Here is an 18,528-nt window from a genome sequence, read left to right on the forward strand (position 1 = left end):
CTCTTTGAGTTCTTCATTGATCTCTTGGTTATTTAATAATGTATTGTTTAGCCTCCATGTGCTTGTGTTTTTTATGTTTTTTTCCCTGTAATTGATTTCTAATCTCATAGAAATCAATTACAGGGAAATTTTTGTGGTCAGAAAAGATGCTTGACATGATTTCAATTTTCTTAAATTTACTGAGGCTTGATTTGTGACCCAAGATGTGATCTATCCTGGAGAATGTTCCATGCGCACTTGAGAAGAAAGTGTAATCTGCTGTTTTTGGATGGAATGTCCTATAAATATCAATTAAATCTATCTGGTCTACTGTGTCATTTAAAGCTTCTGTTTCCTTATTAATTTTCTGTCTGGATGATCTGTCCATTGGTGTAAGTGAGGTGTTGAAGTCTCCCACTATTATTGTGTTACTGTCGATTTCCTCTTTTATAGCTGTTAGCAGTTGCCTTTTGTATTGATGTGCTCCTATGTTGGGTGCATATAAATTTATAATTGTTATATCTTCTTCTTGGATTGATCCCTTGATCATTATGTCATGTCCTTCCTTGTCTCTTGTAACATTCTTTATTTTAAAGTCTATTTTATGTGATATGAGTATTGCTACTCCAGCTTTCTTTTCTTTTTGTTTTTTTAATTAATTCATTTATTTATTTATATTTTTGGCTGTGTTGGGTCTTTGTTTCTGTGCGAGGGCTTTCTCTAGTTGTGGCGAGCGGGTGCCACTCTTCATCACCGTGCACAGGCCTCTCACTGTCGTGGCCTCTCTTGTTGCGGAGCACAGGCTCCAGACACACAGGCTCAGTAGTTGTGGCTCACGGGCCCAGTCGCTCCGTGGCATGTGGGATCTTCCCAGACCAGGGCTCGAACCCGTGTCCCCTGCATTGGCAGGCAGATTCTCAACCTCTGCGCCACCAGGGAAGCCCTCCAGCTTTCTTTTGATTTCCATTTGCATGGAATATCTTTTTCCCTCCCCTCACTTCCAGTCTGAATGTGTCCCTAGATTGGAAGTGGGTCTCTTGTAGTCAGCATATATATGGGTCTTGTTTTTCTATCCATTCAGCAAGCCTGTGTCTTTTGGTTGGAGCATTTAATCCATTCACGTTTAAGGTAATCATTGATATGTATGTTCCTATTACCATTTTCTTAATTGTTTGGGGTTTGTTTTTGTAGGTCCTTTTCTTCTCTTGTGTTTCCCACTTAGGGAAGTTCCTTTAGCATTTGTTGTAGAGCTGGTTTGGTGGTGCTGAATTATCTTAGCTTTTGCTTGTGTGTAAAGCATTTGATTTCTCCATCGAAACTGAATGAGATCCTTGCTGGGTAACATTGGTTGTAGGTTCTTCCCTTTCATCACTTTAAGTATATCATGCCACTCCCTTCTGGCTTGTAGAGTTTCTGCTGAGAAATCAGCTGTTAACCTTATGGGAATTCCCTTGTATGTTATTTGTCATTTTTCCCTTGCTGCTTTCAATAATTTTTCTTGGCCTTTAATTTTTGCCAATTTGATTACTATGTGTCTCAGCGTGTTTCTCCTTGGGTTTATCCTGTATGGGACTCTGCGTTTCCTGGACTTAGGTGGTTATTTCCTGTCCCATGTTAGGGAAGTTTTTGTCTATAATCTCTTCAAATATTTTCTCGGGTCCTTTCTCTCTCTCTTCTCCTTCTGGGACCCCTATAAAGCCAATGTTGTTGCGTTTAATGTTGTCCCAGAGGTCTCTTATGCTGTCTTCATTTCTTTTCATTCTTTTTTCTTTATTCTGTTCCGCAGCAGTGAATTCCACCATTCTGTCTTCCAGGTCACTTATCTGTTCTTCTGCCTCCATTATTCTGCTATTGATTCCTTCTAGAGTAGTTTTCATTTCAATTACTGTATTGTTCATCTCTGTTTGTTTGTTCTTTAATTCTTCTAGGTCTTAGTTAAACATTTCTTGCATCTTCTCGATCTTTGCCTCCATTCTTTATCCGAGGTCCTGGATCATCTTCACTATCATTATTCTGAATTCTTTTTCTGGAAGGTTGACTATCTCCACTTCATTTAGTTGTTTTTCTGGGGTTTTATCTTATTCCTTCGTCTGGTACATAGCCCTCTGCCTTTTCATCTTGTCTATCTTTCTGTGAATGTGGTTTTTGTTCCACAGCCTGCAGGACTGTAGTTCTTCTTGCTTCTGCTGTCTGCCCTCTTGTGGATGAGGCTATCTGAAGTTCATGGATTTTACTTTTGCCAATTTTACGGACACATATGACCTTGTGAACACAAGGCCATGGTCCTTCCTAGGGCCTATGCAAGTGTGAGGCCTTGACTGACAAATAAACCCCGTGGTGAGTCCACCCCTAGGCCTGGTAAGGTCAAGTATGAAATGCCCATGGGAGATTTGGGAATTCTGGAGGCAGAGCAGGATCTGGGTTCATGTCTCCCAGCCAATCCCCTCCACTACCAACCCCACTCCTGTGCCTCACAGGCAGGCTTTCACCCAGATCTTCCAGAGCTTCCTACCTGTAACTAAGCCCATACTCAATGTACCTTCTGTGTGGCCACCTACTAACAGTTAGGTTGCTCCAGCCAGGACTGCTCAGGGATCCTCTGTTCCATCAGTTGAATCCTCCTTTGCTTTCCAGGCTTGGAGGTCCAAGCCCATAAGCCCCAGGAAGCCTTCTCTGCCTGCCATTGCCTCCCCAGACAGTGCCAGCACTGTGCTTGGCACCAAGGCCTTTGGTCAGTACAGAGTTGTTGTCTGAGTCCCTGCAGTGCTGTCAGTCGGATATCACCCATGTGTGGTCAGTCTAGATGGACACATCCTAAGCCCCTCCTCTTACAGCCAGGCTGGGGCATGGAGGGTGGGAGACAGAGAGAGAGAGGACTCAGACCCAGAGACAACACCTCTGACATATGGGTCACTACCGTAACAGGGGGCTTACATTGTTTTGCAGGAATTTGGAATCAGCTCCTGTCCAGCGCAAGCTGGCTAAGACTGGTCGGGGCCGCTGACCCTAAAACTGGGCCTGCACAGGTGTCTGATGAATGACCTTTTGACATCAGAGGGCCAAAAACTCCACCTCAGATCATGCTAAGCACCTCCGTTGTTGAACATGCATCCTATAAAGAAGCCACGTCACTCAGATACACCTGTGCAGAACCCTGATTACCTCACCCTTTCCCTACCGCTGACCACCTTTCCACACACGTAAGACCCTGCTTCTTCATCCCCCACCCCTTGCCTTTGGGGAGGCAGATCTGAGATTTGTTCTCTTGTCTCCTCACTTGGCTGCCTCGTGAATAAACCCTTTCTCTGCTGCAAACTTCGGCATCTCAGTGTCTGGCTTGCCATGTGTCAGGCAGACGAACCTGGATCGGTAACACTAGGTCTGCCTGACTCAAGGTGTCAGGCTGTCTTTGCTCAGCCTCAGTACTGGACCGTCCAGGCTGAACCACCCCTTCCCACCCCTGACCCACATCTCCTTCCGCTCTCATTCTGGATTCTCCATCCACTCAGTACAACCAGGATGGTGAAGAGAAGCTCAAAGGGGTCCCAGGGGCCCATGGGAGTGGAATAGCAAGGAAGGGGCCCTTTTGGAGCCCCACACTGTACAAGGGGAAAGACTGGACTTTCATCTGTTTATTCACTGCTTATCCTCAGTCTGAGCACAGATCCTGCCACACTGTGCACAATAAATATTAGTTGAATGAATGAATTTGAGGCAGCAGCTCAGGGTAGGGGAACCTTCTTGGGTGGGGAAATCATCCCTCCAGGTTGACCTCATTCACCTCTGGGTGCTTCTCCTGGTCCTCTGGGGGTGGGGATCTGGGCTGGGTTTCCTACAGTTCTTTTTTTTCATATAAATTTATTTATATATTTATTTTTGGCTGCATTTGGTCTTCGTTGCTGCGCATGGGCTTTCTCTAGTTGTGGCGAGCAGGGGCTACTCTTCCTTGTGGTGCGCAGCTTCTCACTGAGGTGGCTTCTCGTTGTGGAGCACAGGCTTTAGGCGCGCGGGCTTCAGTAGTTGTGGCTCGCGGGCACTAGAGTGCAGGCTCAGTAGTTGTGGCGCACAGGCTTAGTTGCTCCGCTGCATTGGCAGGCGGATTCTTAACCACTGCGCCACCAGGGAAGCCCCCTACAGTTCTTAGTAAATATTTTCAACTTTGCTGTGTCTTCCTTCTCTTTCTCTCTGGAGCAACATCCTGACTATCAGAGGAAGCTGCTGTGTGAGTTTGGCAAGTCACTTCCCCTCTCTGAGCCTCCAGCTCCTCATTTGTTAAAAATACTCACTTTCAGACTTCCCTGGTGGCGTGGTGGTTAAGAATCTGCCTGCCAATGCAGGGGACACAGGTTCGAGCCCTGGTCCGGGAAGATCCCACATGCAGCAGAGCAACTAAGCCCATGTGCCACAACTACTGAGCCTGTGCTCTAGAGCCCGTGAGCCACAACTACTGAGCCCACGTGTCACAACTACTGAAGCTCGTGCGTCTAGAGCCCGTGCTCTGTAACAAGAGAAGCCACCACAATGAGAAGCCCACATACTGCAACGAAGAGTAGCCCCCACTCACTGCAACTAGAGAAAGCCTGTGTGCAGCAACGATGACCCAATGCAGCCAAAAATAATAAATAAATTAATTTAAAAAAAATTTTTAAACTTACTTTCAAGGTTTTAAATTATTCAATTGAAATATTTATTATGACTTTTCATGTGCCAGGCACTGCATAAGACCCATAGATTTAAAGACTGAAGGCGATAATAGCTTTAAAGCACAGCAGTGCCTGACACATAAAGAGTGGTGTCAGTTATAGTTCTCCATGCTCACCTAGTATCTCCCAACAGAATGCCTCCCTCATTTAGGACCCTCTTTCAGAAACCAGTTCCAGTCCACAATTTCCATGGATGAGGAGAAGTCTGGGCCAGTGGATGAGCTGTGGACAGCAGAACAGGAGAAAGGAATAGGAACCAAATAAGGGTGCTAATGTCAGGCATGGCCAGCAGATGGCAGCAGCGTCCGTAAAATGAGCTTGTCCTCCTGCAGCCTCTCCTAAATTTCTCCCAGACCAGGCTGCATTCATACAGTGAACACATTAGTGTGAACAAGTGTGTGTCCTGGTGGGAGGTGTGTGTACAAAGAAGTGTGTGTGCATGTGTACGTCAACAATACGTGTACAGGTGCCAGGAGTGAGTCTGGGTGAGAGAACAGAACGTACCCAGCAGTGTGGAGGAGTGTGGTGGGAGGAGGTTCGTGCACCCAGTCAGGTATGTGTACGTGTTGCCTCCGGGTCAGTGTAGGTCTATTTGCATGTGGCTGTGTGGTGTGTATGGACTCCCCCCGAACCCCCAGAGCAGCCTCTTAACCTTTTGGGTCCTGGAGCCCTGGGCACCCAATGAATCCCGTGGCAAAGCACATACTTGACACAGAGTGCATACTCCATTTCAGAGGGTTCTGGAATCACTGTGAACCCCCTGGGGGTTCCCCTGGGTAAGGGATTACATCCAAATGTTAATAGAATGGAGAACTATGGATGACGTTTTGCCCCTTCTTTTCAAGCTTATTCTCAGTTTCTATAATGAGCATTTTATAGTGACCATAAACATCACTGAAGAAAAAAAAAAACCCCTGTGTTCCCTTCCACCAGTCTTTCCTTCCCTCTCCTCCCAACCCCTTAGGAAGCAGCTGGGTTCCCCTATGTCTGGACGAGCTGTAGGGCCCAGCAGCTTGCTGAGAGAGGGCAGGTCTTGCTCAGTATGGGGGTGCTCTGATAGCAGCTGCGGGATACGCAGGCAGGGCCAAGGGTCAGCACAGTGCAGTCAGAGAAGGCTTCCTGGAGGCAGTGGAAGCGGCACTGACTTGGAAGTGTGAAGAAGCTGGCACCTGAGAGAAGTCTGCCCATCCCGCCCCATTGCTCGGAGAACCGCCTGCCCTTGGGCTGGGCCTCAGCAGTCCCCTTCCGGTAGAGGGTCCCCCTCTCTCTCCAAGGGATTTTGAGGTGGCAGGCAGGAAAGATTGAACTTAGACTCCTAGCATCCTCTATTGGGAAGGAGCACGAGAGGTCATCTGGATTTTTCAGGCAACTGGAAGCTACTGAAGGTTAAAAGCAGAGTGTGTTTCCCCATTAATAATAAGGTGCCCTCGTTACATGCACAGCTGTTGTCTTGCTGGGTCCTCAAGAGAATCCTGGCAAGTTAGTTACAGTAATTGTTATCCTATTTTACAAAAGAGGAAAGTGATGCCCAGAGTGGTCCTGCAGATGCGCTTTTCCTCAGGGCAACTCCAGAGGTGAATTAAAAAATCTCGACGGTGCACATACTCACATAAACGCCTAATGCTCTGGCACGTGCTTCCCTCTCCCCACTCCCCTCCTCTCCCTCCCCTGCCCACCTCACTTTCAGAGCTGTTCTTCCCAGTCTCAGTGGGAGTTGGCTCTGGGCAGAGCTGCGGAGCCTCTGGGAGGTCTGGACTTGAGCCGCTCCCTGAGTAGACTGAGGCCAAGCAGTCAAGGCCCTCCCTACCCCCCTGCAGCCCGGTAGCCCTGCCTCCACCGCTGCCCACACAGTCTGCAGCTGGGGGTGGGGTGAGATCCCAGTCTGGGTCAGGGCACCCACCTGAGTTTGAGCTTTTCACCTTGACACAGCAGGGCCCAGGTGGGCAGCCCAGGGCTGGGGCTCGAAAGGGAGGTTGCCCCAGAGGGGAAGAGGGGCTCTGTGCCCTGGTGCTCTCTTAAGGACCCAGTCACACATGGTGGGGAGGCACATCCTGGGCAGGAAGTTCCCGTTACAGAGTTATTGAGTAACCAACCATCAGGGCGAGGAGACTTGGGGCTTCTATGACCAAAGGCAGGGTCACGGTAGGGCAGGTGGGAGGAGGGTGGAAGCGGGGAGGAAGGTTAGTGGGAGCCCCAAGAGGCGTGTGGGCAGGGCTCTGAAGGACAAGGGTCTTAGATTAGGGGGTGGGCCACAGCGAAGAAGGAGGAGCCAGTCTGGAGGGGTGGGGGTGGGAGACGCTCTAGGAAGTGGCTACAGCTGCCTGGTGTGTCTATCTCTCCCGTCAGGTGGGGTTCTTAAGGACAGTGTAGCATCTCCCTCTGAGACAGGTCCTGAGGGTAGGGCTACCCTCTCCACTCAGTGTAAGCAGGCAGGTCTATGTCACCCCCCAGACTGGGGCCCCCTCATGAGCGGACCACAGAGGGTGAGCAAAAGAAGCAGCCAGAGGGCTGCTCTGGTGGCGCAGTGGTTGAGAGTCCGCCTGCCGATGCAGGGGACACGGGTTCGTGCCCCGGTCTGGGAGGATCCCGCATGCCACGCAGCGGCTGGGCCCGTGAGCCATGGCCGCTGAGCCTGCGCGTTCGGAGCCTGTGCTCCGCAACGGGAGAGGCCACAACAGTGAGAGGCCCGCGTACCACAAAAAAAAAAAAAAAGAAAGAAACAGCCAGAGATGTGGACACTGAGAATAGGCCTCACTTTATTGGGAAAACAGAAGGTTGGGTCCTTGGTCCCAAAATGGGACCTGGGAGAGGCAAAAGCCAGGTGTTTAAGTCAAGTTCATTTTGACATGCCTGCCTCCGTCACCCCCAAAGGGGGGCAGCTCCAATTACAAACACCAGGCCCCCAGGGGATCTCTGGTTTTTCCCAGTCTCTGGGCAAATGCCCAGGGGATTTTACCAATACATGTCTGCTTCTGGGATAAAGGAACATGAGGGAAATGTCTCTTTCTCTCCCAGGATGGCAGCACACTCAGAACCCATCAATTCCTGCCTCTGCCCCTCCATTGTGCAGAGGCCCAGAGAGGGACAGAGCCCTGCCCAGGGGCACACAGTCAGCAAGTGGAGGATGGAGAGTCAAACCCACATGCCCTGTGTCCTGGCTTGGGACTCATTCCAAGAGGAGATTCTAGAAGATGAGCCCCACTAGATGGATGTCACCTGCACCAACACCCGCCAAGGGACCATCCCCATGACTCAAACATGCAAGCCAAAAGGCCCAGGCCAGGGCCACCCGGGGACCTTTCTTCCCTCCCAGGTTGTGCCCCAATCTCAGGTCCCTGGGCGGGCAGCCCCGGTGAGGACAAAAGGGGACAGCCATGTAGAAGGTACTTGGAGAGAAAACATCCTCTTGAAATTTGCTTCTCCGATGCATGCTGTCCCCGCTTCTGAAACTCAAGGAGATGGTTAAAAAGTAAAGTTCTTTGCTCCTGACCCACCTACAGCACTTAAGAGACGGGGGTCGGAGCAGGTATAAGGTGTCACGTTAGATGACATTAAAAAGCTCCATTTGTTGAGCACTTACTATGCACCAGGCATAGTGTTACCAAACCAGGTTCCTCTGCCTGACACTCCTTCACCCACTCCGTAGAATAACTGCCCTGTGCCAGTTGCAGTGTCAGTTGCCGAGAACACTTGTGTGACCCAAACAGACAGGTCCTTCGCTCATAGCCTCTTTGTAAATCTTCACAACTTCTTACCAGATAAGCGTTGTCTGTCAGCCACGATGGAGGAAATGGGCTCAAAGAGTGAAGTGACTTTCCCAAAGTCACACAGCAAAGACATGGCAGGCAGTCAAAAAAAATCACAGAACAAGCAGGTCTTCCAAGGCAGGGAGAAACTGGAAGGGAGAGCGACCTGCCAACGTCACAGCAGTTTCTTGGATGGCTGGCCTGTGCCCCTGCTGCCAAGGTGATGAGGCACGGAGCCTGGCAGGAGGATGCTCAGTTCACACCTGTCAGCCGGACACAAGGGTCTCCCTAGTACCACCAGTGTAATCACAGAGTGTCCTCTTGGGAGCCAGGAGGAGGAAAGCCGAGGAAGTGCACTCGACAGACCCAAAACAGCATCCTGGCTGGCCCAGCCATGGACAAGCCGTGTAGCCTTGGGCAAGTCATTCCCTTCTCTGAGCCTCAGTTTCCTCATCTGTAAAATAGGGGTAATAATGCCTACTTCACAGTCATGCTGTGAAGATGAAATGTGACCCCATGTAAAGTGCCTAGAACAATGAAGGGCCCTGCATGCTGTATTACCTGTTATGCTTACACTGGCCTCGCACTGAGATCTATGCCTGGGAAGAGCTGCGCACAGGTGGGGCTCATGAAGGTGGTGCTCATGGAGCCAGAACCGGAGCGACCCCCAAGCCTAGCGCTCCACTCCGTCAGGAAGGCACCTCACCAGCCCCTCTCTGGCCCCCATTTTGAATTTCCAAGCTGCCCACCACCAGAGCCACACAGCCTGCTATTCTAGCCCCTGCTAGAGAGTCCTGACCCTCTCCTGTCACTCCCCCCAACACCCAGCACTATGTGCTCAGTGCCCAGAAATGACATAAAGGAAGACATGATGATGAGAATATAAATGATAAGAGAAAGGAGTGTGTGTGTGTGTGTGTGTGTGCGAGTGAGTGTGAATGCTGGTGCCAGGATCCGGGGGGATCACTTCCTAGGTGTTTTGGAGCCTCCAAGCTGGCTCCCAGCCTGGATCTGCAGTAGCTGCCAGGCGGGAAGGCACGCCGAGGCCAGGCTAAGGATCTGCTGCTGATGACAGAGGGGCTGGTCTTTGGGCGGAGGCCCAGCAGGGGCCCAGCCTGGACTGTTGTTCCTTGAAGTCCTCTCAGGACATAGTGACCCCTCTCCATCTTGGGGAACGTTTCAAGTTCCAAGCCAAACAAACCTCCTTAGACAGAAGCTTCTGGCACCCCCATTATTATTATAGGATAACCCTGTATTGGGGGCCTACTATGTGCCAGGCAACATGTCTATCCTTCAGAGAGAGCGCTTGGAAGTGAAGGGACTTACCTAAGATCACACTGCTAGCAAGTGGCCAATAATCCGGCAAAATCAGGACACTTACTAGAAACTGAGCATCATATTAGAGACTGACTCATTCCCTCGTCTTTAATCTAGGAGGAAACAGAAGCTCAGAGAGGGCAAATCCCTTGCTGAGGTCACACAGCCAGCCGGTTAGCATCACAGCTGAGATTTGAATCCATTGTTGGGGCTTCCCAGGCCATGCAGAAGACTGAACTTGAGGGCTCTGGTTTACTCCCATCACCCTCCTGCCCTCCCCACCCAACCTGTCTTACATTACACTTGACATTATCCATCACTCTCTCCCCCTGGGAACGCCCTCCTCCGGTTTCCATGGCAGCACATTCTCCCCCATCCTCCTCCTGCTTCTCTGGCAGCTTCTCACTCTCCATGGTGGCTCCTGAGCCTAAGATGCAGGGGGATCCCAAGTCTGGGTCCCCCATCTCTTCTCTTCATCACTACCTCTGAAAGCTCATCTCCTTTTCCGTCTAGGTCTCTAGCTCTGCCCTTACACTGCAGCTCCACTTTTAAGTAATGACGGCTACTTACCACGTGCTAAGAACTTATGTGCTGGGCCCTATACATACATTAATTCATTAAATCCTCACAACAATCCCATGAAGGAAGTCCATTCTACGGATGAGGAAACTGAGGCACAAAGAGGGAAAGCCAAGGTCTGACTCCAGCCTTAATTAACCACTACTTCTATTACAAGGAGAGATATGAAATTGTAGGACATTTTGAAACCAGAGGCAAAAACTTTCCTCCCACCTCTTGAAAAGAGAGGAGTGGAAATTCTGGAGGAAACCAGACCTACTCCATGGCTTTGAGAGTTCTGTGATGATCCGGAACTACACTGTCAGCTTGGAGCTTTAACATGCAGCATGCACAATACACTTTGAAACATGAAGGTTTGGAAGGCTTCAGGAGGAACGAAAGTGCATGGAAAATCGCCCCTTTCCCTCAGACTTTTCCATTTAAGTCTTAAGTCTTCAAAAACCTCATCCCAGGATGCCAGCTACTAAGGCTCTTGGACCCCGTTGTTCCACTGACTTGAGTTCTGCCACCACCAACGAACGGGCTCCGTGACTTAGGGGTAAGTGGCTTGACCTCTCTGAGCCTGACTTCTTGTCTAAAATAAGGGCAATGCTGGGGCTTCCCTGGTGGCACAGTGGTTAAGAATCCGCCTGCCAATGCAGGGGACATGGGTTCTAGCCCTGGTCTGGGAAGATCCCACATGCCGCGGAGCAACTAAGCCCGTGTGCCACAACTACTGAGCCTGCACTGTAGAGCCCACGAGCCACAACTACTGAGCCCATGCACCGCCTCTACTGAAGCCCGCACGCTCCAGAGCCCGTGCTCCACAATAAGAGAAACCACCACAATGAGAAGCCCGCACACCGAAACGAAGAGTAGCCCCCGCTCGCCGCAACTAGAGAAAGCCTGCGCGCAACAACGAAGACCCAACGCAGCCAAAAATAATAAATAAAAATGAAATAAAATAAAAGAAGGGCAATACACTTGCCCCACTGGGCTGTCATGAAGATCAGAGGGATAATGTGCATCGAGTACGTGGCATGGGGCCTGGCACACAGAAGCGTTCGGCTAAGCCCCACACTCTGGCTACACACAGCTTCTTGGGTTTGCCAAGCACTTGAACATTTCCAGCTTTTGCACACGCTGTTCTCTCTTCTCGGTGGTCAACTCCTAGTCATCCTTGAAGGCCCTCTGACCCTTTCCACCTCTTCCAGAATTCCTACAAATATAGGTTTCAGCAAAAAGCTGGGAAAGGCACTTCCCTGTGACCCCCCGCCCTCCCTGTCACGGAACGCATCACACTGAGATGCAAAGATCTGTTTATGCTCGTCTGAGCATGGGCTTGAACTTTCTGAGGGCAGGGCCGTATCTGACTCATTTCCGGGTCCCAGTGCCCAGTGTGCACAGGAAGCAGTCAGCCCCTGATGACTCCAAGACAAATTTATATATAAGAAGTGGTAAAGAACAAACAAACAACAACAACAAAAAACAGGCAGATCTGTCACAGCCACAGGAAATGGCAGTGAGTGGATCCAGAGCAGCCTCGAGACAGGCCTGTCCTAGGAGGGGTTGAAGGGGACAGTCTTTACACGGAGAAGAAACAGCCCTGGCTCCAATATCACCTCCTTCAGGAGTCTTCCCCCGTTCCTAAATTGTCCCCTTTCTATGACATCTCCACAAGGCACTAGCAGGAGGGGTCCCAAGTGATAACAAGTGTCCAGGAGTGTGTCCCCTGCCTTGCTGACACCCCGCCATTCAGACACAGAGATCTCTATAGTCCAAGGATCCATTTGGATGGTGGTCTAGGTGGGCTGGGACCCCAGGCCTTGGTAGCTTATCAGCCTGGATCTGAGCGCTGGGCAGGGTCCCACATCTTCCAGGGTCCTAGTAGAGCCATTTCCTGAGGGAGGAAAATTCCCAGGTCTGGGGCTTCCCGAGAAGGGGACTATGATTTGCCCACTAAGGGCATCCCTACCCCTAATGTGTCCAAAGCCCACCTTGGTGCCTAAGTGCCAAAGCCCCTGAATGCTAGCTCAGCCCCTGCTAGAGTGACAGCCTCCCAGACAGCAGAAAGGCTTTTGTTCCAAGGAAATGACTGTCAAAGGGAGAAGAGGTATATCGTTTCTTTTTTTTTTTTTTTTCTGTTTGAGACAAAGACGTCAATTTCTTTCCATCTGTCCCAAAAAGGGAAGAAAATTAAATTTGTTTTTACAAAGATGTCAGCACACTGCTTCAGTGGGGATTCAGCGGTGTGTGATAGAGACAGTGCTGGGGAGAGAGGGGAGAGAGGTGGGGAGGTGGGGAGATGAAGCATGGGGGAGGCACAGGGAACAGGCCAGACCCTGATGCTGGGGGGAAGCAAAGACCTGGCAGTGGCTGAATAAAATGCCAAACAAACAAAGAGAAAAACTTCTATGCCTAGCTCTGGTGGACCTCGCCCTTTGCAGCTTGAAGGGGGCAGCTCGAGCAGGTGGGGGGCCTGGGGACGCACACTGATGCTGGCACTGCGGTTATAAAAATCTTCTTCCCCCCAGTTCCTTCAAAGTCAGGTCCCGGGGAGGGGATGTGGTTCCAGTTCACTGGACATGTCGGGTGCAGCCAGATGTTGGGAGGAGGGAGAGAGGATTTCCCGGAGGTTCTTATCAAGGCGCCAGAGACTGAGAGAAGGAAAATTCCACCCTGGTGCTTCAGATGCCCCCACCCAGTCCCAGGTGCCACCTACATGCACGGAGCTCTAACTAGTGTGGAGCTCTGTCCTCCAGCACCTGGGCCACAGAAGCCAGGACCGTGGGGATCCCCAAAGCATCTGCCCTCCAGCTTGAGGACCTAACCTCAAAGCAGAAGCCCCCTCTCTCTGCCACCCCCACCAGCCCCTGGCACAGAGGCCGACTGGCAACTCTGGTTTGGGATCCGCAGGCCCTCCCTACTCCTTCCTGTTGGGGCCCTACCCCATCTGAGGCTACCCTATCCTGCAGCCTCTGTCCTTGCTCCACTGTCTCAGCCCAAACCTCACAGGGACACAGTGCTGGAGACACTACTTCGATGCGGGGCATCTCTGCCCATTCCAGGGAAACGACTGTCAAGGAGAGAAAAGGTAGAGTGTTTCTCTCTGTTTTATTTTCTCTTTGTTTATAAAGATGCCAAGTTGGACCTGGAGCTCGGCAAGCCCCGCCTCTTTCTGGAACTCGGGGTTGGTACTCTACCGCAAATTGAGCCCCCATGCCCTGCACACAGGCCCTATCTCGTGGCCCGATCTGGAGCTGTAGACGCAGCCTCGCTGTCCTGTCCTTCGACTCACCCCCAGAAGGGGCCCCTCCCCACCACAGAGAGGCCCAATCTTGAAGCTCAATTCCACCGTCCTCACCACTTCCCCTCCTTGGTCCTGGGCCCGGTTTCAGGCCCAGACCCCAATTCCTGCAAGCGCAGCTGCAATTAGAACCCGTGGCTGTCTCGAGGTTGAGGCCCCGCCCCCCGCGCGGGGGCCCCGTTTAGCCGCCCAATCCTAGAGCAACAGGTCCCACTCCCCTAGGCTCGCTAGCTTCCCCAGCCCAACCCAAAGCCTTTGACCTTGAGCTCAGCCTAGAGGCACCACCCCATCATCCTTCCCCCCCGCCCCCACCCCGCCTTCCCCAGACCAGAGGTCCACCCCACTGCAGGGGCCCCATCTCCAGACCAGCGGCCCCGTTCCGCCCCACTCCGCGTCGTGGCCCCCGCCCCCATTAGAACTCGGCATGACCGCCAACGGGTCACTCCGGAGGGGTGCGCGGCGGGCCGGCCCGGCGGGGTCAGGCGGCGGCACCACCGCCGGGACCGTCGGACAGGGTGCAGGCGGTGACCCGATCGCGGGCCGTAGCTTCGCGGGCGCGGCCGAAGCTGCCGGGTTCCGGGCGGCCGCAGGGCGTGCGGCAGAGCTGGCGGAAGCAGCGCTTGAAGTTCTCGTCAAGGAAGGCGTAGAGCACGGGGTTGAGGCTGCTGTTGGCGTAACCGAGCGCGATGCACAGGTGCAGCGCGGCCACCACGAGCGGGTCGCGGCGGTCGATGTCCACCAGCGTCCAGACGATGACAAAGATGTGGATGGGGGCCCAGCACACCACGAAGGCGCCCACCACCACCAGCACCATGCGTGTGATGCGCCGCAGACTGCGGTCCTTCTCCTTGGAGCCAGAGAGCAGGCGCACGCTGCGCAGGCGCAGCAGCATGAGGCCGTAGCAGACGGTGATGACGAGGATGGGCACAACGAAGGCGAAGAGGAACACGCAGATCTTGGTCACCGTGTCCCAGTACCAGCTGGGGCTGGGGAACTGGAGCATGCACACCACTGCCCCGTCTGGGCCGGGGAAACAAGGAAAGACAGTGGGTGAGGGGCTCGTGGGCCTAAGGACCTTGTCTCCCTGCTCACCCACCCTTCTCAGCTTAGTCAAGCCCCACGGCCTCCTCCTGGCCTTTTCTCAAGGTGATTCTTCTACCCGGAATGTCCTCCATCACTTCTGCACTTGGTGAACTCCTACTCATCCTTCAAGACCTCAGTAGGATTGGCCCTAACCTAGGAGGTCTGCTTTCTATATTCTCTCCCAGTCCCTTTATCAGCCTCTATGTACATGGGCAGCAGTGATATAATGATAATGATATAATTTAGCCCAAGCCCACTAAATGACGGTCATTATGATAATGAAAATACCCCACACATTTCCAAAGTAGCTCCAATGGGGAAAATATTGCTAGGATTGACTTAGAGAGCATGAGTTAAGAGCAGGACTCAGGGCGCCCTGGTGGCGCAGTGGTTGGGAGTCCGCCTGCCGATGCAGGGGACACGGGTTCGTGCCCCGGTCCGGGAGGATCCCGCATGCCGCGGAGCGGCTGGGCCCGTGAGCCATGGCCGCTGAGCCTGCATGTCCGGAACCTGTGCTCCGCGACGGGAGAGGCCGCAGCAATGAGAGGCCCGCGTACAGCAAAAAAAAAAAAAAAAAAAAGAGCAGGACTCAAGCCCTGCTGTGTGATGTGGCCTTGGGCAAATTATTGAACCTCTATCAGAGCTCCCATAAAGTGGGACTAACAACGGTACCTAAACTCATAAGGTTGTTGTGAGGATTAAATGGGCCATGGCATGGAAAGCATTTAGCACAGCAGGGTTCAAGCACTTGGTGCGCTCACAGGGCCGAGGGCAGAAATGTATGGGACTCCGGGGGTCAGAACTAGGGCCAAGGAGGCAGATGTCAGCTTAATGTCAAGAACTTTCTGACTGCCACCACTTGTCCCAAGATAAGAGGGGCACCTAGGATGGAATGAGCTCCCTGTTCCAGGAGTGTGGCCTTGGGCTGGATAAGCACCTCAGGGGATGTTATGGGATTCAGATACAGGGCTGAGGCTGGCCCAGGGGACTTCCAGGACCTCTTGGGATTCTGGAATCTGAGGACCCACCCAGTGGACTTGGAGCCTGAGAGATGTAAGAAAAGGGCTGGGATCCACAGACAGAGCGGGTCCACGGGACATCAGGCTGGCAGGACCCCCACCAATGACTGAACCCAAGGGCTTCATTGTACAGATGGCAGAAGCAGGCCCAGAGAGGAACAGCACTTGTCCAAGGTCACACAGCAAGTGGCTTACAGAACTGAGTGCCAGTGACACACACTGGGGGAGTGTATGTGTGTGTGTAAAAGAGTGTGTGTGGGGGGGGTTGGGGATGAGGGGGCCCATCTGGCCTGGCCCCAGAAGGGCTGCAGTTAATGGCCTGTAAACTGAAGGCTGACAGTGAGGAATGGGGCCCAGCTGGTGAGTCAAGTCTAATCACACAGAGACTATATAAGGCACCAGGAGCTCTACCCTTGTGAGAGTGGAAGGTGGCCAAGAAACCTCCCACCAAGCCTGTTCCCTCTCCTACCACAACACAAACCTTCACCCCAGCAGCCAAAAGGAGCAACAGATATGGGGGCAGGAGCCTTGGGTTCTAGGCTGATTCTACCAAATGTCTGGCTATGTGACCCTAAGTAAACCACCTGACCTCTCTGATTGTTTTCTTTCGGTCCTATGGAAGTAGGAGTCCCTGCCTTGTCTATCTCACAGGCTTAATCATTCTGATAGCTGCTACTTATTGGGCCTTGACAATGAGCCAGGCCTTGTCCTAAGTCTTTTACACGTATAACCTCATTTAATCTTTCCAACACTCCACGATAGAGTGTGGCTCAGATAGGTTAGTGACCAGTGTCTTTGGCCCCCTGCTAAACTACTTTTCCCACTTACATCAAGTAGGGGTCATGTGACCAGCCATCACTAGGAAGTGATGCGCCCTGACATTTAAAAGTGGTTGTGCTTTCTCACCACTCCCATATTCATCTGCTGGCCAGATGCCAGCACACTGCATCCAAAACCATCACTTGGAGACTGGATCCCTGAATGACTGTGTGGAATAGAGCCCCTCCTCCGCTTACTCACATTGGATTGCAATGTGAGTGAGAAACTTCTACTGTGTTAAGCCTTGGAGCTTTGGAGATTGTTACAGCAGCCATCCTGACTGATACAGGTGGTTACTGTACTAATTACCATTTTACTCTGAGAAAATGCACCTGTCATTCTGTGCAGGCCATTCTCTAGGCCTTGCTTTGGTCATCTGGGTCAACGGGGTGGAAGGGAATTTGGGATGGGATTGCAGATCTTGTGGCCTGCACTGCTCACTGGTCAGTGACACCCTCACCCCACCGGCTATCCATCCATCTCCCTAAAGGTCAGCCATCCACACATCTAGCCATCTGTAATCCCATTTATAAACTTCCTTTGGCCAGCTACCCATATGACCACCTCACAACAGTCCACCATTCACGTTCCCATTGGTTGCCTATTCACAGTCCCGCTGGCCAGCCACCCATACTTTCATTGATCAGCAATCCATATTTCCATTGGTGAGCCACTTACACCCACCCTGGTAAGTGGCCTGCAAACCCACGGAGGCCCGTGAGCTGCCTCCTGTGGTCAGTGACCTGTACCAAGGCTCCCTCCCTCACTCACCCCGGGGGCGGGTCACGGCCATGACCATGATGGGTACACCAACAACCGAGGCCAGGACCCAGATGCAGATGTTGATCAGCTTGGCCTTGGCAGGTGTACGTAAGTCCAGGGCCTTGACAGGGTGGCAGACGGCGATATAGCGGTCGACACTCATCATGGTGAGCGTGAAGATGCTGGTGAACATGTTGTAGTAGTCAATGGAGAGCACAGCCTTGCAGAGCAGTTCCCCAAAGGGCCACGTCTCCATCAGGTACTTGGCACTCTGGAAGGGCAGTGTGCTGGTGGCCAGTGCGTCTGCCAAGGCCAGGTTGAAGATGTAGATGTTGGTGGCCGTCTTCATCTTAGTGTACCTTAAAAGGAAGTGCATTTGTAATTTTTCCATTTCACAGATTTCAGTTTCACATGAAACTCAGGGAGGGGAAATGACTTGCCAAAGATCACACAAAAGGTCAGGGGCAGAAGTGGGACTAGAACCCTGAACTATCTGATTCAGCATCGTTCCTTTCCACTATAACAGATGCAAAAGGAGTTCTCTGGCAGGGGGTAACTTTGGCAGGAGGTATTGGAGGAAAAACCCTTATCTTCCCAGGGGTTCTAAGCAATATGGTTAAAGATAAAGCTGGGCTCCAGAGGAAAACAGGTCTAGGTCCTAATTCTGCCTCTACTGTTTATTAGCTGAGTGACTCTAGACTAGTAACTTGAATTCTCTAAGCCTCAGTGTCCATAACTGTAAAAAAGGGGTGATACTTTTACCAACCTCATAGGGTTGTTATAAAATTTAATGAGATGATACAGCATTTAGCACTGAGCTCAAAGCATGGTAAGTGCTCGGTATGTGATAACTGTTATTATTCTTCATATATAAGAGTGAAGCTGGGGGCTAGACCAGAGTGACCTGACCCTCTGGCCTCTGCCACTGATCTGGCCTTTTGGGAATATGACTAGCCAGCTCCAAGGAAGCCGGGGCAAACTGGCTGGGGCCTTACACTGCCTGGATATTCTCCATGGTAGACCAGGGCTCCCAGTCTATGGTCCCATCCAGACCATCTTATCCCCAGGTAGCTGGACTCACCCAGCTGTGGGGAAGGGGAGCAGGTGACAGAGTCACACATCTGACCCAGGGTGTGAGCCCAAGGGTCCAAGCCCGATGTCTGCAACAAGCTGGGCACCCAGAGTTCTGCAACGTCCCTCCATGCTCTACGCTGCCGCCCAGCTGCCTGCACTAC

General features: G+C 51.9%; 1 protein-coding gene across 1 annotated transcript in view; it reads right to left on the minus strand.

Annotated features, from left to right (window-relative positions):
* Positions 1-14,038: 14,038 nt before the first annotated feature.
* OPRD1 (opioid receptor delta 1) overlaps positions 14,039-18,528 on the minus strand; it is a 36,189-nt gene continuing 31,699 nt past the window's right edge. Inside the window, exons 2-3 of the mRNA XM_030865523.2 lie at positions 17,303-17,652; positions 14,039-14,630 (exon numbers count right to left, since the gene is read on the minus strand). Coding sequence (XP_030721383.2) covers positions 14,089-14,630; positions 17,303-17,652 — 892 coding nt within the window. The 3' untranslated portion in view covers positions 14,039-14,088. The remainder of the gene's footprint in view (positions 14,631-17,302; positions 17,653-18,528) is intronic.

The sequence above is a fragment of the Globicephala melas genome, chromosome 1, assembly GCF_963455315.2.
Source record: "Globicephala melas chromosome 1, mGloMel1.2, whole genome shotgun sequence".
NCBI lineage: Eukaryota > Metazoa > Chordata > Mammalia > Artiodactyla > Delphinidae > Globicephala > Globicephala melas.